Here is a 20,731-nt window from a genome sequence, read left to right as displayed (position 1 = left end):
CAAAGGTAGGTTCTTACCTCTACCCTTGTGGTTACATGTCCTTGAGCTGCTTAAACAGTATTGTGAGAAGTAGTCTTTCACTTTGGACCCATCCTTGTGTGTGTGTGTTTGTGATATTCTTGTAACATGACATATGCAGTGCGCACTTAAACAATAGGTGCATGGTATCTAAAACAGCCCACAAGAAAAAACGTTTCCTTTGGCTGGAAACAAATTGTTCAACAATGGCGTATTACTTCAAATTGGATCTACGCATCAAAGCTTTGATTGTGACGATGATGAATCAGTCAAACTATAGTAAGTCAAACTGAGAAATATGAATTTAGGAGGAGTCTTCCAAGTTGAAGGAGGTTCAAGTTCACTAAATTCGAAGTATACAAGCTTCATTTAAGAGGGCAGACCACAATCGATGGGCTCGAACTAATGGACCACAGCTAATGGGCTCTTAACCCTTTGGTCAATACGTCTCCGTTTCTTACCATGGATGAAGTTGATGGTTTTAAGGATTAATGTTTTTGTGTCTAGGTAAGAAAGGCAGCTGATTATTCTCTCTCTCTCTCTCTCTCTCTCTCTCTCTCTCTCTCTCTCTCTCTCTTTCTCAAGGTGGACATACCAAACTCTCGTCAAGAGAGAGAATCATCCCATGCAGCGCATTGACTCTCTCTCGATTTTTTTTGCCTCTCTAGACTGCTGGTATTCTCTTCAATCCTTATTTGCGTCTCTCTAGGGTATTTCATATCTTCAAATCAGTGTTTTCTCTTTAGACAAAGCAAGTTTTTTTCTTTAGAAACTAGAAACTGACTTTCTTTGTAGATTCTCTCTCTAGAATCTACTGATTTTCTACCTTACAAATTCATGGCAGAATTTCCCTTTCTAAAGCTCGTTTAGTTTTCTCGCTTTAAGAGGGGAGAGTACCTCTCTCTTTCTCAAGTGCACAGCCAGCGTGCTGGCTTTGTGCCTTGCATAAACAAAGATGGGGGGAGCAGCGTTTTTAACGTACAATTGATTTTTTTAGCTTCTACGTTTCCAAAAAATATTATGAGATTTATTTAAAAAAGCTTAGCTGTTGGGGCTGATTCTCATAGCTCGTGGGCTATAGTTTTTGGAATCAGTAAGGAGCCTAAAGGAGAGTTGACACGGCACACGCAAGGAGAAGTGCAAATCACTAGTAGCAGTTTGGCAAGATCATAGTACTTGGTCGCACACAAAGATCTAGCTTTGCTCTTTGACTTTTACACACATACCCAATCAGAGGCGCTAAAAAGTGGCAGTTCACAATCACCAATTCTCCTGTATGGGAGCATTTGCCCCCCCCCCCCCCCCCCCCCCCCCCCCCCCCCCTCTCTCTCTCTCTCTCTCTCTCTCTCTCTCTAAAACTGCGGCAGTTCACAATCACCAACTCTCTTATATAGGAGCGTTTGGCCTTCTCTCTCTCTCTCTGTGTATATATATATATATATATATATATATATATATATATATATATATATATATATATATATATATATATATATATATATATATATATATATATATATATATATATATAGAGGAAGGGGCATTCTTTTATTATTAGAAAATTCCCGCTGGACACCCAAATGTTGCCGATCCAAGAGGGACACATGCAACTGTATTACATAACAAGCCCAGAGGCAAAGAATTGTAGAAGGGGATACAACTTGCCATAAGTGTAATTGAAGATTAAAAAAGCTAGGGCAATAAACCTTTCCAAGAGAGTAAAAAGTGCTGTGGCACCTACAATAAAAAGAGGACTTCCAACAACCTTTGAAAGATAGGCATCTCAAATAGCGACTCCCAAAAACGCAATGATCTCCAAGGACGGTAGCAATGATAGCAAAAGACCAATAGTTGGAGGTAGGTGAACATGGTGATAGTTGTCCCGAAGAAACAACCACCCACAATCAACTTAGGCAAATGTCTGAAACAGGCATTTGCTTCAGACAAGATTTCATCATTTATGGCAGATATATATCAGATATTCTTGGATCATGCCCATACAACCTCTTTCACCAAAGGTACTACAAAGACCATTTTTTGATTGTGTGGGACGGTTTCATCCAGAGATCAAGATATATACACACGGCCGGTGTGGAGTTGGGAAAGCTCAAAGTATCATCACACAAAGATTGAGTCTCAATAGGTTCTTTTGTAGAGATCAGAGAACCTGTCACCTGCTAAATATGTTCAAATGGGTGGAGGATGAGGAGCGTTATGTATGCTCAATCTAGATGCCCAACTTGTGAGAGTATACGGAGCCAATACTCTGCTCTATTCGCAAGACAACTGTCACAAACTGTTGACGTGTGAAGCCTTTGAAGACCCAGAGGGTTAGGAATGCTTGAGCCTAACTCCAGCTAACCTGCAGATCCTAGCTGATGGGCCAGGCCTAAAACCTAACAGAAGAAGGAGAAGCACCGAAGGTTTACCAACTTACAAATCTACGTGAAGTGGCCCAAATAATAAATGGGTTAGGGACAACTTACAAGAACCACTCGAGGGGCCTAAACCAAGTAAATCAAGTCAACCACACACTCACTGTAACTATGTCAGTTTTTGTAAATAATTAATCTACTCACTAGAAAACAATTATTTAAATAGTTGTGTGTGGAGAATAAGTTAATTAAACTTAGTTTAATTATTTGTGCCCGGGCCAAATGGCCGGACAAGTGCAAACACATGATGTAGGAGCAGTGCCGTACGGCCATGTGCCGGGGATTATTTGATGAGTTCTTGTCACAAGACACATCCAACCCTATGTGTCCGTGGACAACCTACATCATAACAGGGTTTCCGTTAGTCCAGTCAGTCTAGATTAGAAGTGATCTGGCACTTTTGTGAGTCTATTCGTAGACCGTGCATGCCCAATCACTTAGTGTAGATGCATATCCTCTGGTTGCACACAGCATGATCATAAGCATTCCCATCAGATTCCACCAGAATTAGTTAGGGGAATTTTCCAGTGCATTTAGCCTACTTTACCTATTTTTGGCATTTTTCACTTATTAATTTAAGCGACTTTCCAACAAAATTAGGTAGGGCAATTTGGGTAAGAAAATATATAAGCAAACCAAAGCTAGCACTCTTTGGCAGATGAGCAAGGAGCACAACAGGCCTTTGGTAGCAGGTATTCCCCTCTCTCAGCAAGAAACCCTCAAGCACCCCATCAGCCCTAGCGTTTTTCCCTCATCCTCATCCTAGCGTTAGTACACCCTCGCCGGTTCCTCCCCTTGGCGGTTTCAGCAATTACATCGCCGGTTTCACACCATCAAGCCAGCGTTTCCCACTAACGCCAGCAGGCTGGAAAAGCCAGCGTTTTTCATCACCTGGAAGCTGCATTTTTCAGCATAGGACAGGCTGCGTTTTCAGCTTTGAACGTATCTTTGTGTGTTCAGCTGAATGGACCCAAGATCTTTGTCTAAGATCTATACTCAATGGCCCTTGTAGCCATGTAGACATTGAGTTTTATGGTACTGGCCTGCTTAGTGTGTGCACAACGTGGTATGAGAATTTTGAAGCTCAGTCCTAGTCCTTGGTAGCATTTTTTTGTCTTGCTTGAAGTTTGTATCTATAATCCATGGATTCTCAATACCACTTGTTTGATTTGCTCGGGATGATTAAGGGCTACCTTGATGGAAAAAATTGCAGCTTTTTCCAAGATTGGTTGTGTGAGGGAGTGTTTTTATGGTTTCATATTTCTTGATATAAATTGGCTCCAAGTTCTGAGAACTTTCAAGCACTAAACATGTTGCTGTAGGATTTTTTTGTAGAGAGTGCTATTCTTGTAGATGGTAGTAATGTGATGTTTAAAGGAAAGTTGTTGTGCCAGGATTTCTGTAACATTTGTTGATAAGCATGGGGATGAAAAATCCATCAAGGTTCCTGTAGGGATGTCAATGCTAGAAGCAGCTCATCAAAATGACATTGAACTTGAAGGTAATAGAACTTTCCAGCCCATTTCAAGATCTCTTATTCAACAGTTATGCATAGATTAAACATGATTATTAGTGCATATTTGTGTTTCATTCAGTGTGTCTGTTTTGAAACCGTGTTTGTGAATATGCAACTAGTCAATTGTAAATAGTGTGAGTAGGCAAATAATCAAATGTATGCCTTGTTCTTGTATGTTCTTTGTATTAGATTTTCAAAATGCTCCTTGAGACTGCAATGACTAACTTTGTATGGTTACTTTTTTAGGAGCTTGTGAAGGGTCACTCGCTTGCTCTACTTGTCATGTCATTGTCATGGTTTGTGCTCTTTCCTTCCTATCACTAATGTAGTCAGAAGTTTGCATATGCACTCACACAGTCTAGTCATTTTATTTTGCACATTTTTGGCTACTCTATTCAAATCAGATCGGTTTTTTCTGTAAATTGAAAGTGAATGCTGAGATACAGTGTTGGACGTATGAATAGACAAGATGCTTTCTATCCCCAATGCTGTTTTCAGTCGTATGATTTACTGTTTAGAGAAACGAGTCGAGCTTTCTTGAGAAAATTAAATGCCTGTGTTGTGGAACTGTAACAGGGTTCTTATTAGATGCTCTGATGTTAAAGAATACATTCAAAGGAAAACTTATCTTATCTTATGTATGGAAACATGAACAAATTATGATAAGCTACCTAGAGTTTTGGGCTACACATGGGAATCGACATGCAAAAAGATGCGAGGATAGCTTTGTGTAACGGTGGCTCTCCAAGTGTTGCAATACTTTATAGAGAGGGCTTTCATACTCTTATTAGGGTTGGTATTACAGAGATGAGATGGCACGCTGTATGTAGTTCATGTGCACTTCGAGGGCTGGATACCATTTGACATTACCATTTGTCACTCCCCACCCATGACATCTTATTGTACTGCCTTTCAGCCGTAGTCCTCATATGATTATGGATGTGGACATTTGGGAATTCTTAAGGAATGAAAAGTGACACTCTCGAGGGACATCAGTGGCAACATCTTTCATTGTAAGGTGCCCCGCTATGACTTGTGAGGGGTTGTTATAGTAGGTATTGCCTTATAGTAGATCTCATGTGAGGCTGGGAAGATGATTGATTATGGAAGCTACCTGTTGGAGTTGTGGGTGCAACATGGTTTGGCTTTTCTTAACGACCTTGACAAATAAATTCAGAATGCCAAATGTATTATGGTTATGACAATGCATCATCATTTGCCCCCCCCCCCCCCCCCCCCCCCCGCGTTTCTCCGCACAACCCAAAAAGACCGTTATACCATTGACCGTTTGAAACCGGCCCGTAGACTCGCTAGAGGCGATAGACTTTAGCTTTCACCCGACCTTTACATTGTTAAACTTTACAACACAGAGGAACTTCACGAATAAGCCTGTGATTGGAACTTACACTTCAAACAAAACACAGCCTGGGAGCTACAGTGCTTCCAAGCAGACAGTGACACCGCGTTGGCCCCAAAGGTTGGAGCCCCTCTCGGTATTTGTTTATTCAATCGAAAAATTTGTAAATTCCTACAAGCTGAACCACTTTTATCGAGATAAAAATGTCCTACTCTAGCCCGATTCGGCAGCATAATTGCAGTAGGAGGCTTCACAGACAAAATCCCTACGCAAAAGGTGATTTTCCCGGTGCATTTGAGCACTTTCCAAACCTGGCAAGAAATTGCAGCATGCTGAATTCTCTGTTTTCTGCCCCGAAAAATGCACCAGAACACCTGTACAGTGATCCCTAGCTTCCCCGAAGCTCTTGGGGGTATTAGGGATAAAAAAGGATCAAAACCTTAAACTTGCAAAAATACACAGCAGGCTGTAATTTACTGTTTCGGGCTCCGTTTCGCGTGCTGGTCGCATCTGTAGCAGCCCTCGAGCTCTCGCACCTGTAGGGCTACTTGCCCTTTGAATCAAACGAGATTTTTCGCGTGAAATCTCTCCGAGTTCACTTGTACCTACGGGGGATGAGCAATTAGCTAATCTAGTACCTGTGCAAGAGGCTCTTGCCTCGGCATTCGTGCGGCGAGGGAATGGCCGAGAAGAGGCTCAATGGGCCTCCGAAGTACCGGGCTGCAGTGGAAAGGCTAGCGCTAACAGATCCGGGCCGCGACCAGTGAGGGGAAGGGCTGAAAACTGAAATTGCTGGGCTGAATTCACTGCTGATGCAAAGGGTTGGGCTGATCTGCATGGATGAAGCAAAATGCCAAGGCATAATTCTAGTGGTGAACAGATTGGACCGACATGTTCCTCAAACCTAGACCTACATGCTTGTCATGTTAGATGCCCACTGAAGTGTAATAACAATTGTCAAATGGGTAGTACAAACAATTTATGCAAGAGGGTTCCAAACCTAATCTAATGGACTTGCCTGAGCATGCAAGGTGTACCTACATGTGCAAAATTGCCGGTACTAATCCTCCTAGGATTGTAGATACTCCTATCTAGGGATAGGAACAGTGTAACAAACTTGGACACTCCAAGTCAAGAATCAATCACGACAGCACCAAGTAACCACTTCAAAACAATTCACAGATCACAATAGATTTGCATTGGCCCAACGGAGTTCCGTGCCTAGAGATATTGGCCCCAAAGACTGGCTCCCCTTTCGGTATTTCTTTATGTATTAATCAATGTTCAAAGTACAAGAGAGCGGTTAGGGTTTCACTCTCAGACTTTGCGTCCAAATGCTCTGCAGAGTGTGCCCAAAACCGCTTATTTAAAGTTTTACAAGGGCTGCCAAAAGCAGAGGCCCAAAAGCTTCCAATCAAAAGCAAACTCTGTTTCTCTCACAAGCTCTCTTGAGCTCTTTGCAAAATAAAGCAAAATCTCTCTCTCTCTCTCTCTCTCTCTCTCTCTCTCACACACACACACACACACACACACACACACACACACACACACACACACACACACAATTTGCGTAGAGAAAATAAAGCAGCAGTTGAAAAATCTGTCGCAGCCTGCCAATTGCGTTGCAAAATCCGGAGCTTCCATACGGTGCCACGTCAGCATGCCAGTGCTTTTCCGGGAATCTGTTCCCGCTGCCCTGGGGTTAGGGTTAGGGTTAGGGTTACGGTCTTTGGCAGAAATTAGGGTTTGGAGGTTTTAGGGGTAGGGTTTCCAAAGTTAGGGTTTTCAGCAGCAGTCAAGCTTTCCTCTCAGACAGACACGTCATCACTTTGTGACATACCCCCCTCTTGAAAGTATTGTAATCGCCCTCGATTACGCTTGCAAAACAGACATAGGCCATAAACCGTCTTAGCAAACACTGACTGTTAGTACCTACGTACTAGGAACACACATCTAGCACATGTACCAATTGACAGTCACATCACACGACATCACTAGATATCACAGGACATCACAGGACATCACATGACATTCAACATTCATTCGGATCTTAGACCATGATTTATCGGCAATGTAGCTAGCAATCGCATCTAGATCCAATCGGGACGTCATCGATGTCCAATTGATTAACCCTTATTGCAACCATGTCTATTCGAGATCAATCAGACCAAAATGCTGCAGTCATTTCGTCTATCAGTTCCTACACTTAAAAGAAGTCAAGAACAAATTAGTATCATAATCAGGAATTCCATTTCATAAAGTCATACAGCAGAATACTCTCAGCTTTCAGTTCCCTGAAGCTCAAAGAGACATCAGTGACTCTAGTATCTAAATCAAGGCATCTATTAACAAAGGAGCGGAGTGACTCCCCTCTTGTGCATCCCATTGCACCAGATCTCCGGCCAAGCTGAATTCTGGGTTCCATTTGGAGAAGACTATGCTAAACCAAAAGCATCGAGGTAAAGTTTCACAATCTGAGGAGTATCTGCCAGGTCCTCCTCCTCCATCTACTTCGCATCCAATGCAGGATACGTCTTGAACTTAACCAAGAACCGCCTTCGGACTGTACCTTTATTCTTCGTATCCTTATGTGCCAAAATCTGTTTAGGAACAAGGATCTCCTCGTTTTCTTCCACTTCGGGTTGCTCATCAGACTCCCCATCATCAGGCACATCACCTTTAAAAGGTTTCAAGAGACTCACATGAAATGCATTGTGAATCCTCCAAGTATCAGTCGGAAGGAGATCTTTTCAGTGATCTGGAAAGGTCCGTAGTATCGCATACTAAGCTTTGGAAAAAGCCTCTCCTTTCCCTTTTTCTTTCTCAGGCGTGCCTTCTCAAAACGTAATCGTAATCGTAATCCTTCAATTTCAAGTCGCGACGATGGCGATCCACTGCCTTTTTCTGTCGTTCTTGAGACTTCTGCAAAGTCTCAAGAACCTTGGCAAAAGCCGTATCTAAGTCGCGTATATTCATCCGCTTTAAAGATCTTATCCTTCGTGCTTAGGAAGGGTGGAACCTTCGCAGCACCTTCAGCAATCTCCAATGGCGCCTTCCCCGTCGAAGAGTGTATCGTGTTATTGTAGGAAAATTCCACCAAAGGTAGGTACTTTTCCCATTGAGTCTTCTGATCTGAGATATAAGACTTCAATAAATCTAGAACCACTGAATTTGCAATCCCAGATTGCTCATTAGTCTGCGGGTGGAACGATGACGAAAACTGCAACCGCATGCCAATGTTCTCCCAAATTGCCTTCCAAAACAAACTCATAAATCTGGTGTCTCTGTCGGAAACAATCGTCTTAGGCATGCCATGTAATCTGAAGATTTGGGCCACAAACAGTCTCGCTAAGTGATCCGGCTTGACTGTTTTCTTTACTGGAATGAAATGAGCCTGTTTGCTAAATCTGTCAATAACAGTGCAGATACCATCGTGACCACTCTGTGTTCTCGGGAGATCAAAAATGAAATCCATTGCAATACTTTCCCAAGGGCGGGTGGGTATGGGTAAAGGCTGTAACAATCCCTGTGCTTTATGCCTGTCAAACTTGACCTTCTTGCATACTAACCAACTGCGCACTAACTCTTCCACATCCTTTTTGAGTCTCGGCTAAAAGAAGTATCTCTCTACCCCTTACATGGTGGCAGCAATGCCGCGATGACCCGTCAAAGGTGGACAATGGCATTCAGTCATAACCTTTTCCCTCAACGGCTGTGTAACGCACAACATGATTTTTCTCATCAAGTAGCCTTCCCGAATGGAGTATCCCGCTACTGTCTCCCCATCCTGTATCCGTGTGAAAACGTCTGCAAAATTTGTATCTGTGGCATATTGGTCGACCATATCCTCGAAGCTCCTATGATGTATCGCGGAAATAGCCAGAACCAACGGCTTCCGAGGCAAAGCATCTGCCACCACATTCTTCTGTCCCTGCACATGGACAATCTGGAAGTGAAACTGTGACAAGATGTTCGCCCACCGCATGTGTTGCTAAATTGGCTTTATCTTACAGAAAAATAATTCTAAATGAATTATTGGATTTATAAGTGAGAGGGTTTTCTCGCTTGGAACACCAAGGAAAAAATAATTCTAAATGAATTATTGGAATTTTAAGTGAGAGGGTTTTTCTCACTGGAGACATCCGAGTACAGAGTATTCCTAGTGCGTCATTTGAAGTAATGACGGGAACACTGAGAACGGGGGTACTTCTGATGGGTCACATCGGATGGGTGACAGGGAGCATCGGAAAGAAGTATCCGACCATCCGGGAACGGACATCTCTGATGCGTCATAGGATGGGTGACATAGAGCATCGTGAAGGAGATTGTACCGTTAGTTCGGTATGAAAGGACTAGGTGATGGGTATTCCTGATGCGTCACAAGGTGGGCGACGGGTGCATCGGAAAGCGAATATCCATAGTCGGGAGGAAATTCCGAACTGTGTTAGAATTGTGCACAAGGAAAAGCAAGCACTTGAATGAAGATGGGTTCAGAGGAAACTTTGAGGAAAAACATATGCTTTTTGAGAAAACGGGATTGCTTTTCGGGAAAGCAGATGCTTTCCCGTGAGGAAGTCCATGTCTGCATTGCAACTGTGCATGTGATTGCATCTAGGGACGCCTGGGAAGTGCTGTGAAAGCATTGTTTTTAACTTATAAGGTTTTATTGAGTTTTTGGGCAGGTTCAGACTATTTTTAAAATACGCCGGCCGCCCACTTAATGAGTGGGCAGCCATCTGATAAATAAGGCAACAGATCAGCCAGCGTTTTCTCTCTCTCTTTTTTTGGCAGAACAGAAAAAATGAAAAAAAAAAAAAAAAAAAAACGGCCGCGATCTCGACGCGAGCAGCTATTCGTGCCCGTGGCTAGGAGCTATAAAAGCATCACATGCCCTCACTCAGAGAGGAGGACCAATCTTTGCAAGGAGGAGATGCTGTTGCAGATTTCAGCCGTAAAGAAGACGTTGCCGGTGATGCCCATGGCTGCCCCAAGTGTACCAGATGTCGCCAAGACCCAGTGCGCGAGTTCCCTCGCGAAGAAGTGCCTACGAAGCGTGTTTCCATCGCGACAAGTTGCTGTTTTTCTCTGTTTTCAGCCCATAAACGTCGTAGACGGGGCTGATTTACGAGAAGGAACCCGAGAACACACCTCTTTTGTGTGTAGGATTGGAAGAGAGGATTTTCTATGGAGAGATCTCTTCTGAGGAATTGCTTTTCGAGAATCGAGTTGCGTTTCGAGCGTCGAGACTTTGAAGGTAATGATTTTCATGTTCTGATCTTTGAGTATTTGATTGCAGGTGTACTTCCTCTTCGTGAGGGAGTAGGAGCAGAGGAAGGCATGAGCCTCTGCAGGAGAAAAGCGCTCTGAGGAACTAGAGCCAGATCAGCCCAAGGGTTTCGTACCCGAGTTTGGGAAGTAGATCCACGGATCGGAGAGAGGTAGTCTCTCAAGTTGTGATCCGGGAGTTGGGATTCCCAAGTAAGGACTTCGTGTCCGGGAAAGCAGAGTTGTTTTGTGGGAAGAGCACTCTGGAAAGAGAGTTGGAAAAGAGTTGCAGGGATGCCATGCCCTGAGTCTGGAAGGTGAGATCCAGAGGCGAGAACCTTGATTCTCGAGGAATTGGAATAAGGAACGGAAGTTCCTTGGAATAGGGTTTTGCCCTAGGAATCGGAAGCTGAGGCTTCCGGGAACCATCAAGTCTTATTCTAGAACGAACGTGGTAATACGTTCGGTTCAAGTGCTTGTATAGACTTCTCCTCAGTAATAAAGATACTATTACGGGGGGGGGGACCGGCCCATCTTCTGGTCTTAGTACTGTGTCGATCTTCTCACTCTCTATCTCTCTCTCTATCTATTTCTCTCTATATCCTTTGGCTTCAGTACTAAGTGATAAAGTCTATTTATTAGAATGTATTTTATATTGTTATGCGCTCCCATTTGTGACAGCATGTGCTTTTCCGAAAGCTGCTTCTGTGACAAGAAGTAGCGCAAACTCTAATGGTCTGTAAAGACAGTAAAATCTGCTCCGATTAGGTAATGCCGCCACTGAGTAAGAGCATGGATAACCGCCAAAAGCTCTTTCTCATAAATCTGTGCTGTCATCTCCGGCCTTGAGAACAATTGGCTCTCGTAAGCGATGACATGGCCTTCTTGCATTAAGATCGCACCCAGACTACGACCACGAGAAAGGGACTCCTTTCTGTGTCAAGAATATGCAAAGGGGAAGCAACCTCTGCAAACTTTCGAATGAACCGCCTGTAGGACGAACATAGTCCCAAGAAGCTTCGAACTTCATGGACATTCTTTAAAGCGGGCCAATCACGTATAGTCTCTATCTTGGCCGGATCCATTTGCACTCCTGCTGTTGAGACAATGTGTCCCAAAAAGTTCTCTGGTAGGAAAAATTCACTTTTCTTTGTATTAATCACTAACTTGTGATCTTGTAATGCCTGAAAGACCTGAAGCAGATGATCTCTGTGTTCTGCCTCATTCTTGGAGAAAACAATGATATCATCAAAGAAAGTGCCAGTAAATAGCCTGTACTCTCAAAAAATCCTATCCATCATCCGGTTAAATGTCGCAGGAGCATTGGTTAAGCCAAAAGGCATCACCAAAAACTCAAATAACCCAAAAGTCGTCCGAAAAGCTGTCTTGAAGACGTCTCCCGCCGCTATCTTGATCTGATGATATCCACTCTTCAGATCAATCATGCTAAAGCACGAGGATCCCTGTAATCTGTCGAGTATATCATCGATCGTAGGAATTGGAAATCTGTTCTTGATGATGATTTTGTTGAGAGCTCTATAATCGATGCACATTCTCCAAGATCTGTCTTTCTTCAAAACCAACAACACTGGAGAGCAATACGGTGAAGTACTAGGCTGGACAAGACCCTTTTCCAAGAGGTCTTTCACTTGGTTCATAATCTCTTCATTCTGTGCTCGGCTCACACGGTAAGGTGGCCGGTTTGGTGGTGTGCTTCCAGGTATTAGATCAATGGTATGATCTTCAAGATGAGCTGGTGGTAACTCGCCTGGTAGGCCCTCTGAGAAGCAATCGGCGTGAGAGTGGAGAAATCTTGGCGTACTTTATCAAGTTTAGACATATTTGTCTTATCCTTATCGCTTAATTCTTTCATAAATATCGAGTAAACAAACAGAGTGGATTTCATTAATTTAGAAATGGCCGAAGCCGATACAATAGGGACGGACTCACCCTTCAGTTTAATATACTGTACAATGGTTTTGCCCTTTTCTGTAGTCAATGTTGCTTTCCTCGCCCGATAATCGACCACGGCGTTGTTCTTGTGGTACTTGGGAATCCCTTAGAGAACATCACAACCTTCCAAAGGCATTATGAAAAAGTCCTCATGTCCCAAATACCCCTGACAATGCAACCGAAGTTTGCCAATGACAGGTGTAATGGCCACGTCCCTGCCGGGTGCCGCTAGAATTGCCTCCGCAAGTGGTCCCATCCGATCGGGAGTGATCTCGAGCCGCGCCTCCAATTCCGGTGAAATGAAGTTGGCTCCTCCATCAAAGAAGATCAGGGCCTCTTGATCTTTCACTTTGCCCCAAGCTCGACAAAGTTCTGTACTCTCGTCCATGGTATCGGGATCTGTACCCACACAATCTAGAACCAGTCCTGTTTTCATCTTGCCTTTTCGTCCACGTTCCTCAGCTGCTCTCGAACTCTCAGGCTTGTCGTCGTCCTTATCATTTTGTTCTTTCTTTGCCTTTTTAGGGCACTTCGTGGAGATATGTCCATGTTCCCCGCATCGAAAGCACTTCCCCTCTCTGATGAATCGAGCTCTCTCCTGAGGAGTAAGCTTGGGTCGTGCATCCTTCTTCTCTGGGTTGCTCTTTCTCTTTCTACTTTCATTCCCAGAAGTCTGTTCGGCTCATTGTGTCATGACCTCATCGGTGGGGAAGGTCAGACTGCCAGAGTGAATGGCAAAGCCCCGCTTCGCATGACTCATCAACTCCTGAATAGAAGCTGACTTCTGTTCCAAGCAGTGATCTCGGATCTCTGTAGGTAGACCCAATGTGAACCGCTCAATCTGTTCTCTGAATGAGATCTTCTTGAATGAAGAGGCGGGTAGAAAAGAGCTCCAGAATCTCTCAGAGTAAGCATCCACTGTATCTCTCTTGGTCATTCGAAGATGGTTCCAAGCAGCTCGTATATCGCGTTCATACTCTTGCGTCAACCAAGAAGAAATAAAAAGCTTCTTAAATTTCAGCCATTTAACTGGCGCAGTCTTGTTTAAAAGAAGCGTGGACCACCAAGCTCGAGCATTCCCCTTAAAATAAGAGGAAGCTCTCCGACTCTTGGAGTGCTTTGAGTAGCGTCCTCCCGCGAAAGCGATGTCAAACTGCTGTATAAAAGACAGCCTTCGAAGCATCTTTGTGTCCTGAAAAAGTGTCAAATTTGATCGACTGTCCACCTTCCTTAAACTCTTGGACTTTCTTGCTTTTATCTTCTAGAAAGTCATACTGGTTGGCTTTATAAAAATTCTTCTTGTTCGCATAAAATTTTCCGTCATCGGAGTCTAAACTGTCTATAGACGAGTTCTCTGTAGAACTGTCACTCACTGGGCGAGATTTAGACTTCTTTGCCTTTTTCTTGCCCTTTCTGAAGTGTTGTCTCTTGCTTCGCTTTTTACCTTTTCTGTCTTCTTCAGTCGAATCTGAAGAGCTAGAAGAACTATTAGAAGAAGAAGAAGCGTCAGAAGAAGAAGAAGAACTGGGTACTTCTTCAAATCGAACACGCTTCTTCTGTTTCTTTGCTTTGTTAAATGTCGACTGACGACCCAAATAACCCGGGAAGTCAATGCCTTTCTTCTGCTTTTTGCCGTGCTTTTTGGCTTTCTTTTGCGCGTCAAAAAGCTGAGCAATCCGTGCATCAACCACCTCTTCTAATTCCTTCTTTGAATATTGCTTATGATCAGAAGGTTTCTTGAGATCGGGTTTCGGGGGTGGTGTTGTGGTTTTCTGCCACTGCGCATGCACTTCCTGAAAAGAAGTCTCGCTCATATATTTTGCCAATTTCGGGTCCTTCGCAAAACTGAGCACCATCTTTGTTGCATCGCCGATCAATTGACGACGCTTCATCTCTCGTTGCTTCACCTTAGTAGGCCGAGGTGGGCCATACTCTCTGCCGGAATCTCATTGTGATCCCTACCCGCATCAAAACAATTCACAGATCACAATAGATTTGCACTGGCCCGGCGGAGTTTTGTGCCTAGAGATATTGGCCCCAAAGACTGACACCCCTTTCGGTATTTCCCTATGTATTAATCAATGTTCAAAGTACAAGAGAGCGGTTAGGGTTTCACTCTCAGACTCTGTGCCACGAGGACGTGGCAGTTATTAACCATGTCACAGAGATGTGGCAACTGCTAACCTTGGTTGTTGGTTTCTTTCCAATGGGGTTTATTTTATTTGTTTTGAGACCCTCTTTTTGAAGTAGCAAACGATCGGACATTGTATGGCCAATGTGAACGGTAGTTTCACCCGCAGACGGGAAGTGGTCGGCACTGGAATTCGTATGGTAAGAGGATGTCTAGGCTCAGAGCAAGATCATATAGGTCCCCCCGTCGCACTTAGCAAGTTGGTGGATACTAGGAAGTGAACTCAATTAAGGCGTAAAGTCAAGGTGGGACTACCAACAAAAAGTATCCGACAGTTGGGCCACATTGCACTTTTGGATGCGGTCCCAATGAGGATAGATGGTCAGAAGACGAGTGGGAGCCCAACGGAAGCATCTCCTAAAATTTAGGGAACTGCTATTTTGGGCTGTGAAATGTGTTCGCGTCATTACCTCCGGTATGACTAGGGAACATTTTACAACTCTGCCGCGAAGTCAATTGGGCAACCGGTAAGGATATTTTTAAGCAGCGAACCCGAAACGGGAAAATGCTCGAAAATGCGCCAAGTGACAAATTCTCATGCACTTGCCTCTTGCAGAAAAATGGGCGCTGATTTTTAAGCTGGGAGAGGCCTCATTTCAGATTTTGTCACAGGTTAAGAGCTATCGAGTGCTTCCTTTCCCTCTCATGTACAGTGTGGTGCTAGGAGTGATGCCTTGCATACTACAAACTGCTCTCTCTCTCCCCTACGTGCAGTTATGTGATGCCCCACAAGAGGGCTACTCATTTGACTGATGTACAATTGTGTGGGTTCATGATTTTGTGCTGAGGCAAGAGCCTCCTTGAGCAGGAGCAGGGGTAGCTAGCTGTTGCTCCAAAGCAGGGATTGGTGAGGGTCATAACCTCACCGTATAGGTGCAAAATCAGCGCTGTGTATGCGCTGTAATTTCAATGTTTTTCAGCCATACGGACGCCAGGACCATTGAGAATCGTGCCCCACTGGCAGAGGACAGTTAGGGGACTGTTTGGGGCTGAAAACAGGGCAAAAACCAGTAAATACAGCACGCTGAATTTACTGTTTTTGGACAGGAATCAGAGGGTATACGCTAGTAGAAGCGAGTTCCAGCAAGGGAATTGGTTTCGTGCAAGTTTTGGGGCTGTTATGTTGCCGAAATTTGGCCAAAACAGGCGGTATCTAGTGGGATACAGTTAAAGGATTCCCAGGACTCTTCTTTGTACTTTACCCTCGTAAGGAATAAAGAAATACCGAAAGGGGTGCCAATTTTGGGGTCTACAGGTTGTCGGTGTCTGCTCGGAGCATTCTAGCTTCCGAGTTGTGTGAATTCAAGTGTTAATTCCCGTCGCAGGTTCTCTTTGCAAAGTGCTTTGTGTGTGTGTCGAAAGTAAAGAATTTCGGGTGAAAGCCAACGCCTACCGCCCTACGGGCCGGTTTCACTCTGTGTCCAGATGCTCTGCAGAGTGTGCCCAAAACTGCTTATTTAAAGTTTTACAAGGGCTGCCTAAAGCAGAGCCCCAAAAGCTTCCAATCAAAAGCAAACTCTGTTTCTCTCACAAGCTCTCTTGAGCTCTTTGCAAAATAAAGCAAAATCTCTCTCTCTCTCTCTCTCTCTCTCTCTCTCTCTCACACACACACACACACACACACACACACACACACACACACACACACACACACACAATTTGCGTAGAGAAAATAAAGCAGCAGTTGAAAAATCTGCCGTAGCCCGCCAATTGCGCTGCAAAATCCGGAGCTGCCGTACGGTGCCACGTCAGCATGCCAGTGCTTTTCCAGGAATCTGTTCTTGCTGTCCTAGGGTTATGGTTAGGGTTTATGACAGGTTTTAGGGTTAGGGTTAGGGTTTTCTTGCAGAAATTAGGGTTTGCAGGTTTTAGGGTTAGGGATTCCAGAGTTAGGGTTTTCAGCAGCAGTGAAGCTTTCCTCTCGGGCAGACACGTCATCACTTTGTGACAAACAGATTGGCTAGAAGTCAAAGAAAAATGTCTAAGTGGCACACAAAGCCATGTGCATGGGATGTGTACAGATTGATGACGATGGAATGCCTTTTTTGCAATGATGGAATGCTTCGAGTAGATGGAGACATGGTTGTGCAAACAATGCCAAGAATCCAAAGCTAATAGGTTGATCTAGATGTCGCCTTCCTTTGTCATCATAGACCGCTTACAAATCCTGATACTCGCAATCAACACCTTCATGTTTCCAATGCATATCTTCAATGATGTGATCTGTCATGTTGAAGAAATTATGATTGCAGATATCCTTGCTAGGATTTCTTTATGTTGAGGTGGTCGAGCGCGCACACGAAGTCAAGTACCCTCTTACAGGCGCACCTCAACTCCAACCCCCGATATACAATGTTTCCATTTCCTACGCTCAAGGCGCATGGTCCTACGCAGAATGGTAGGTCCTGCAGTTCCTTGACTGAGGGAAGCGTCCTTGGGCGAAACGCTACAACACACTCAAATATTAGAGAGAAAATTAAAAATCAAAGGTTAGTGGATTAGTGCAAAATCACAAAGCTCTGATACTAATGTCAGGTGCAGTGGAATTGAAATGGTGAAGATCTAGATTTTACATTACAAATTTTTACTTCTTTCCTTGCGTCAATGATTTCTTTGAAGCATGAATGATGGTTCCTTTTATTTCCCTGAAGAAAGAAAATGAAATGAAATGTTATATTAATGTCTTCAAAAGGCCAAAGTGACCTATGAGACCAAAACGTTACAATGTGTGGTGGATCTGATACAAAGTCAGAGTAACAAGATGACAAAATGACAAAATAAAATACTATGGAATCCTGAACTGCTAGGTGTGAACTAAGTAGCTAAACAACTAGCTGGGATAGCTAGATCACAGGAGATCCAGCATTGATCACTGGCGGATCTCATCAATCTCCTCCATGGTCAGTAGTCTGACCGGGCGTCATGCATGTCGAGCCAAAGTGATCTGAATCCTGTGATGCAGCCTCCGTCGATGCTGTGTAGTCCTCCGTAGTCGTGGGTGTCTGGATCTCCCCAGCTCAGTCGCTCGGTTGATCAGTGTGCCTCTGGTGTGAGGCGACGAGCTCTGATGTGGTAGTAACTTCTCCGGGTGTCCAGTGGCAGCTCTAAAGAAGTCTGTGATCTGTCTTTGAGACTGGCTAGCCTCTCCTCTCATCAGGCTCTCTTTGTGTCTGCACCCAGAGAGAGAGAGAGAGAGAGAGAGAGAGAGAGAGAGAGAGAGAGAGAGAGAGAGAGGGTCCCCCACATGGTTGCCGATGTGGAATTTACTTTTAATTGCGTGAATGGAATGTACACACATGCAATACCTCAAGTGCAAACTCTACTTACTCGAATGGGGAATGTCGTTGCGGTAACTCTTCAAGATGAAGCACCTCTGTGGCTGATTTGATGGGCTTGAAGCTGGCTGCGTTTTGTAAATGCAGATGATGATGATGCCGATAATGGAGAGCGATGGGAGCATTGGATGCGGCAAGGGAATCATCCAGAAGAGGCTCAATGGGCTGTCGAAGTATCGGGCTGCAGCGGAGAGGCTAGCATTAGCAGATCCGGGTGGCGACCGGTGAGGGGAAGGGCTGAAAATTGAAAACGCTGGGCTGAATTTGCTGCTGATGCAAAACACTGGGCTCATCTTTGTGGATGGAGCAAAACGCCAATGCAAAACGCTGGTTGAATTTTGGTGCTCCCAAGTTATGGCAAAACGTTGGATAATTAGTGTGATAATCTCGTTGAGAGCTACAGTACAGATCTATGAGGTTAATGTTATTAATGTATAAATGTATAGAGTGGAGGAGTAAATCTCATCCCCAAAGAAACAAATTGTCTCTTTGAAGACTCAATTTATAGAAACTGAGTGCCTTGATACTCATTCCAGAAATAATATATAGTTTGTCTAGATGTGTAGAATGGAGCAAATCTCATTCCCAAAGAAACAAGTTGTCTCTTTGAAACTAAGTTGTATAAATTGAGCACCCTAATACTATTATTAAAAACAATATATAGTTTGCTGAGTGAACATGAATAAAACCACTTTCTTGTGATCTTTTGTAAGCATCGTGTCTTATTCTCTCTCCCTCCACAAGTCTCTCATCCCTCCTCTCTCTCGCTCTCTTTAATCATCCCAACATACACAGTTCCTCAGTTTCTCTCCCTCTGCAAGTCTCTCATCCCCCCTCTTTCTCTCTCTCTAAGCATCCCGTTAGTTAGATTCCCTCTCACCATGACTTAGTTAGGTTGTTTTTATTGAGGAACCTTAGAAGTTGTTTGTTTTGAAGATTGAATAGGAATGACGAGAGAATATTCGACAACGATTATACAAAAGCACAAGAAACTAGTTCTATTAATATTCACACTACGAATTACATATTGTTTTTGGTAAGAGTATTTGACAATCTACATATCAAGTAACTTAGTTCGTTTAACTAAGTCTTTAGAGAGACAATCTCCTTCCTAAAGGAAGAGATCTGGTCCTCCATTCTACATGTCACGTGACACATCCAACCCTATGTGTCCGTGGACAAGCTACAGCATGATCAGGGTTCAGTCAGTCAAGTCAATTTAGATTAGAAGTGATCTGGCACTTTTGTGAGTCTATTCGTAGACCATGCATGCCCAAGCACTAAGTGTAGATGCATATCCTCTGGTTGACACAACATGATCATAAGCTTTCCCATTAGAATCCATCAGAATCAGTCAAGGAAATTTTCCAATGATTTTAGCCTATTTTCCCTATTTTTGACATTTTTCACTTATTAATTTAAGGTGACTTCCCAACAAAAGTAGGTAGGGCAATTTGGGTAAGGAAATATATAAGCAAACCAAAGTTAGCACTAAATGGTAGAAGAGGCAGCAGGAGCTCCCCGCTCAACAGACATCTTCTCAGCAAGAACCATCAAGACCTTCAAGCCCTTGGCGTTTTTCCAACCTCCCCTACAACCTAGCGTTTTGATCATCGCCATCAACCCCTGCAAGATCAGTGTTTTCAGCATGTCATCTCATCGCCAACAAACCTAGCACCTAGCGTTTTCCACTAATGCCAGCAAGGCTGCCCCATCCAGCGTTTTTCAGTTTTGAACATAGCAGATAAGGCAGCGTTTTCAGACACAGATCACAGCAGCCTCAGCGTTTTGTCAACGATTTCAGCATCAAGAAAACGCAGCCAAGATCAGCGTTTTTCAGCCCTAAAACCTGCGTTTTTCAGCCACCCAAAACAGCCCCAAATTCAGCAGATTTTCAGCAGTTAGAAGATTGCAGAGTTCAGCCTTTAGGTCATCATCGTCGTCTTCACCGTCGTCACCGACATAGCCTAGACTTGCATTAGTTTTATGAATCACCATTGTACCAGATTCTACAATCATAAGTAGACTACTCTCGCCGACGAGTGGGGCCTTCGGAGGAGGGTTTTGCAACGTCTTTGGTGTTGTATCTCTCCTCTCTCTCTATCTCTCAGTCTCATACACTTGCACTCAGTGTCCATTCACTTTGTTTGTGATCATAGCATTCTCTCATTAAGAACAGAAGGCCCTCCCTTCCATAAGAACAAAAGGAACCTTGAGCACAGTTCGGAGCACTCATCTTGAGCAAAGCGCAAACATTCATTCCACTGCACCTAACATTGGTATTATAGCTTTGGCGGTGTTCTGTATCACTCAAGGGAAGAACCACATAATTTTTTTTGCTTGTTGCGGTCGCACAAACCCAAGTTCGCTTGGGCGTGTCGATTACTAATCGTGTTTTTTGAAGAGTGACAAGAATCCCAAGAAAGAAGGGCTTGTCCAGCCTCCCCTTGTGTCTCTTTTCACTCATTGAGAGAGGACCGTGCACTTAGCGGCCGGCCAGTCGACGTGAGGTGGGAAAAAGCAACCTTGGTGTGAGCGCAAGGCCGCCAAGGGGTGCGCCCGCAGAAAGGAGTAGAACTTGGGTGAAGAGAAGATCCTTCTCAAACACGGTTTGCAAGCGAAAGAAAACCTCAAGAACCTAAGAATCCAAAACACTCAAGA

The 20,731-nt window shown here is 43.9% G+C and overlaps 1 protein-coding gene across 1 annotated transcript in view; it reads left to right on the top strand.

The window, feature by feature from the left end:
- LOC147424301 (uncharacterized) overlaps positions 1-20,731 on the top strand; it is a 96,326-nt gene that overhangs the window by 59,290 nt on the left and 16,305 nt on the right. Inside the window, exons 4-5 of the mRNA XM_086499872.1 lie at positions 3,848-3,954; positions 4,216-4,265. Coding sequence (XP_086355998.1) covers positions 3,848-3,954; positions 4,216-4,265 — 157 coding nt within the window. The remainder of the gene's footprint in view (positions 1-3,847; positions 3,955-4,215; positions 4,266-20,731) is intronic.

The sequence above is a fragment of the Adiantum capillus-veneris genome, chromosome 25 (assembly GCF_014529385.1).
Source record: "Adiantum capillus-veneris isolate H3 chromosome 25, ASM1452938v2, whole genome shotgun sequence".
NCBI lineage: Eukaryota > Viridiplantae > Streptophyta > Polypodiopsida > Polypodiales > Pteridaceae > Adiantum > Adiantum capillus-veneris.
The sequence above is the reverse complement of the archived record's forward strand: the minus strand, read 5'-3'. Positions and strand labels throughout refer to the sequence as shown.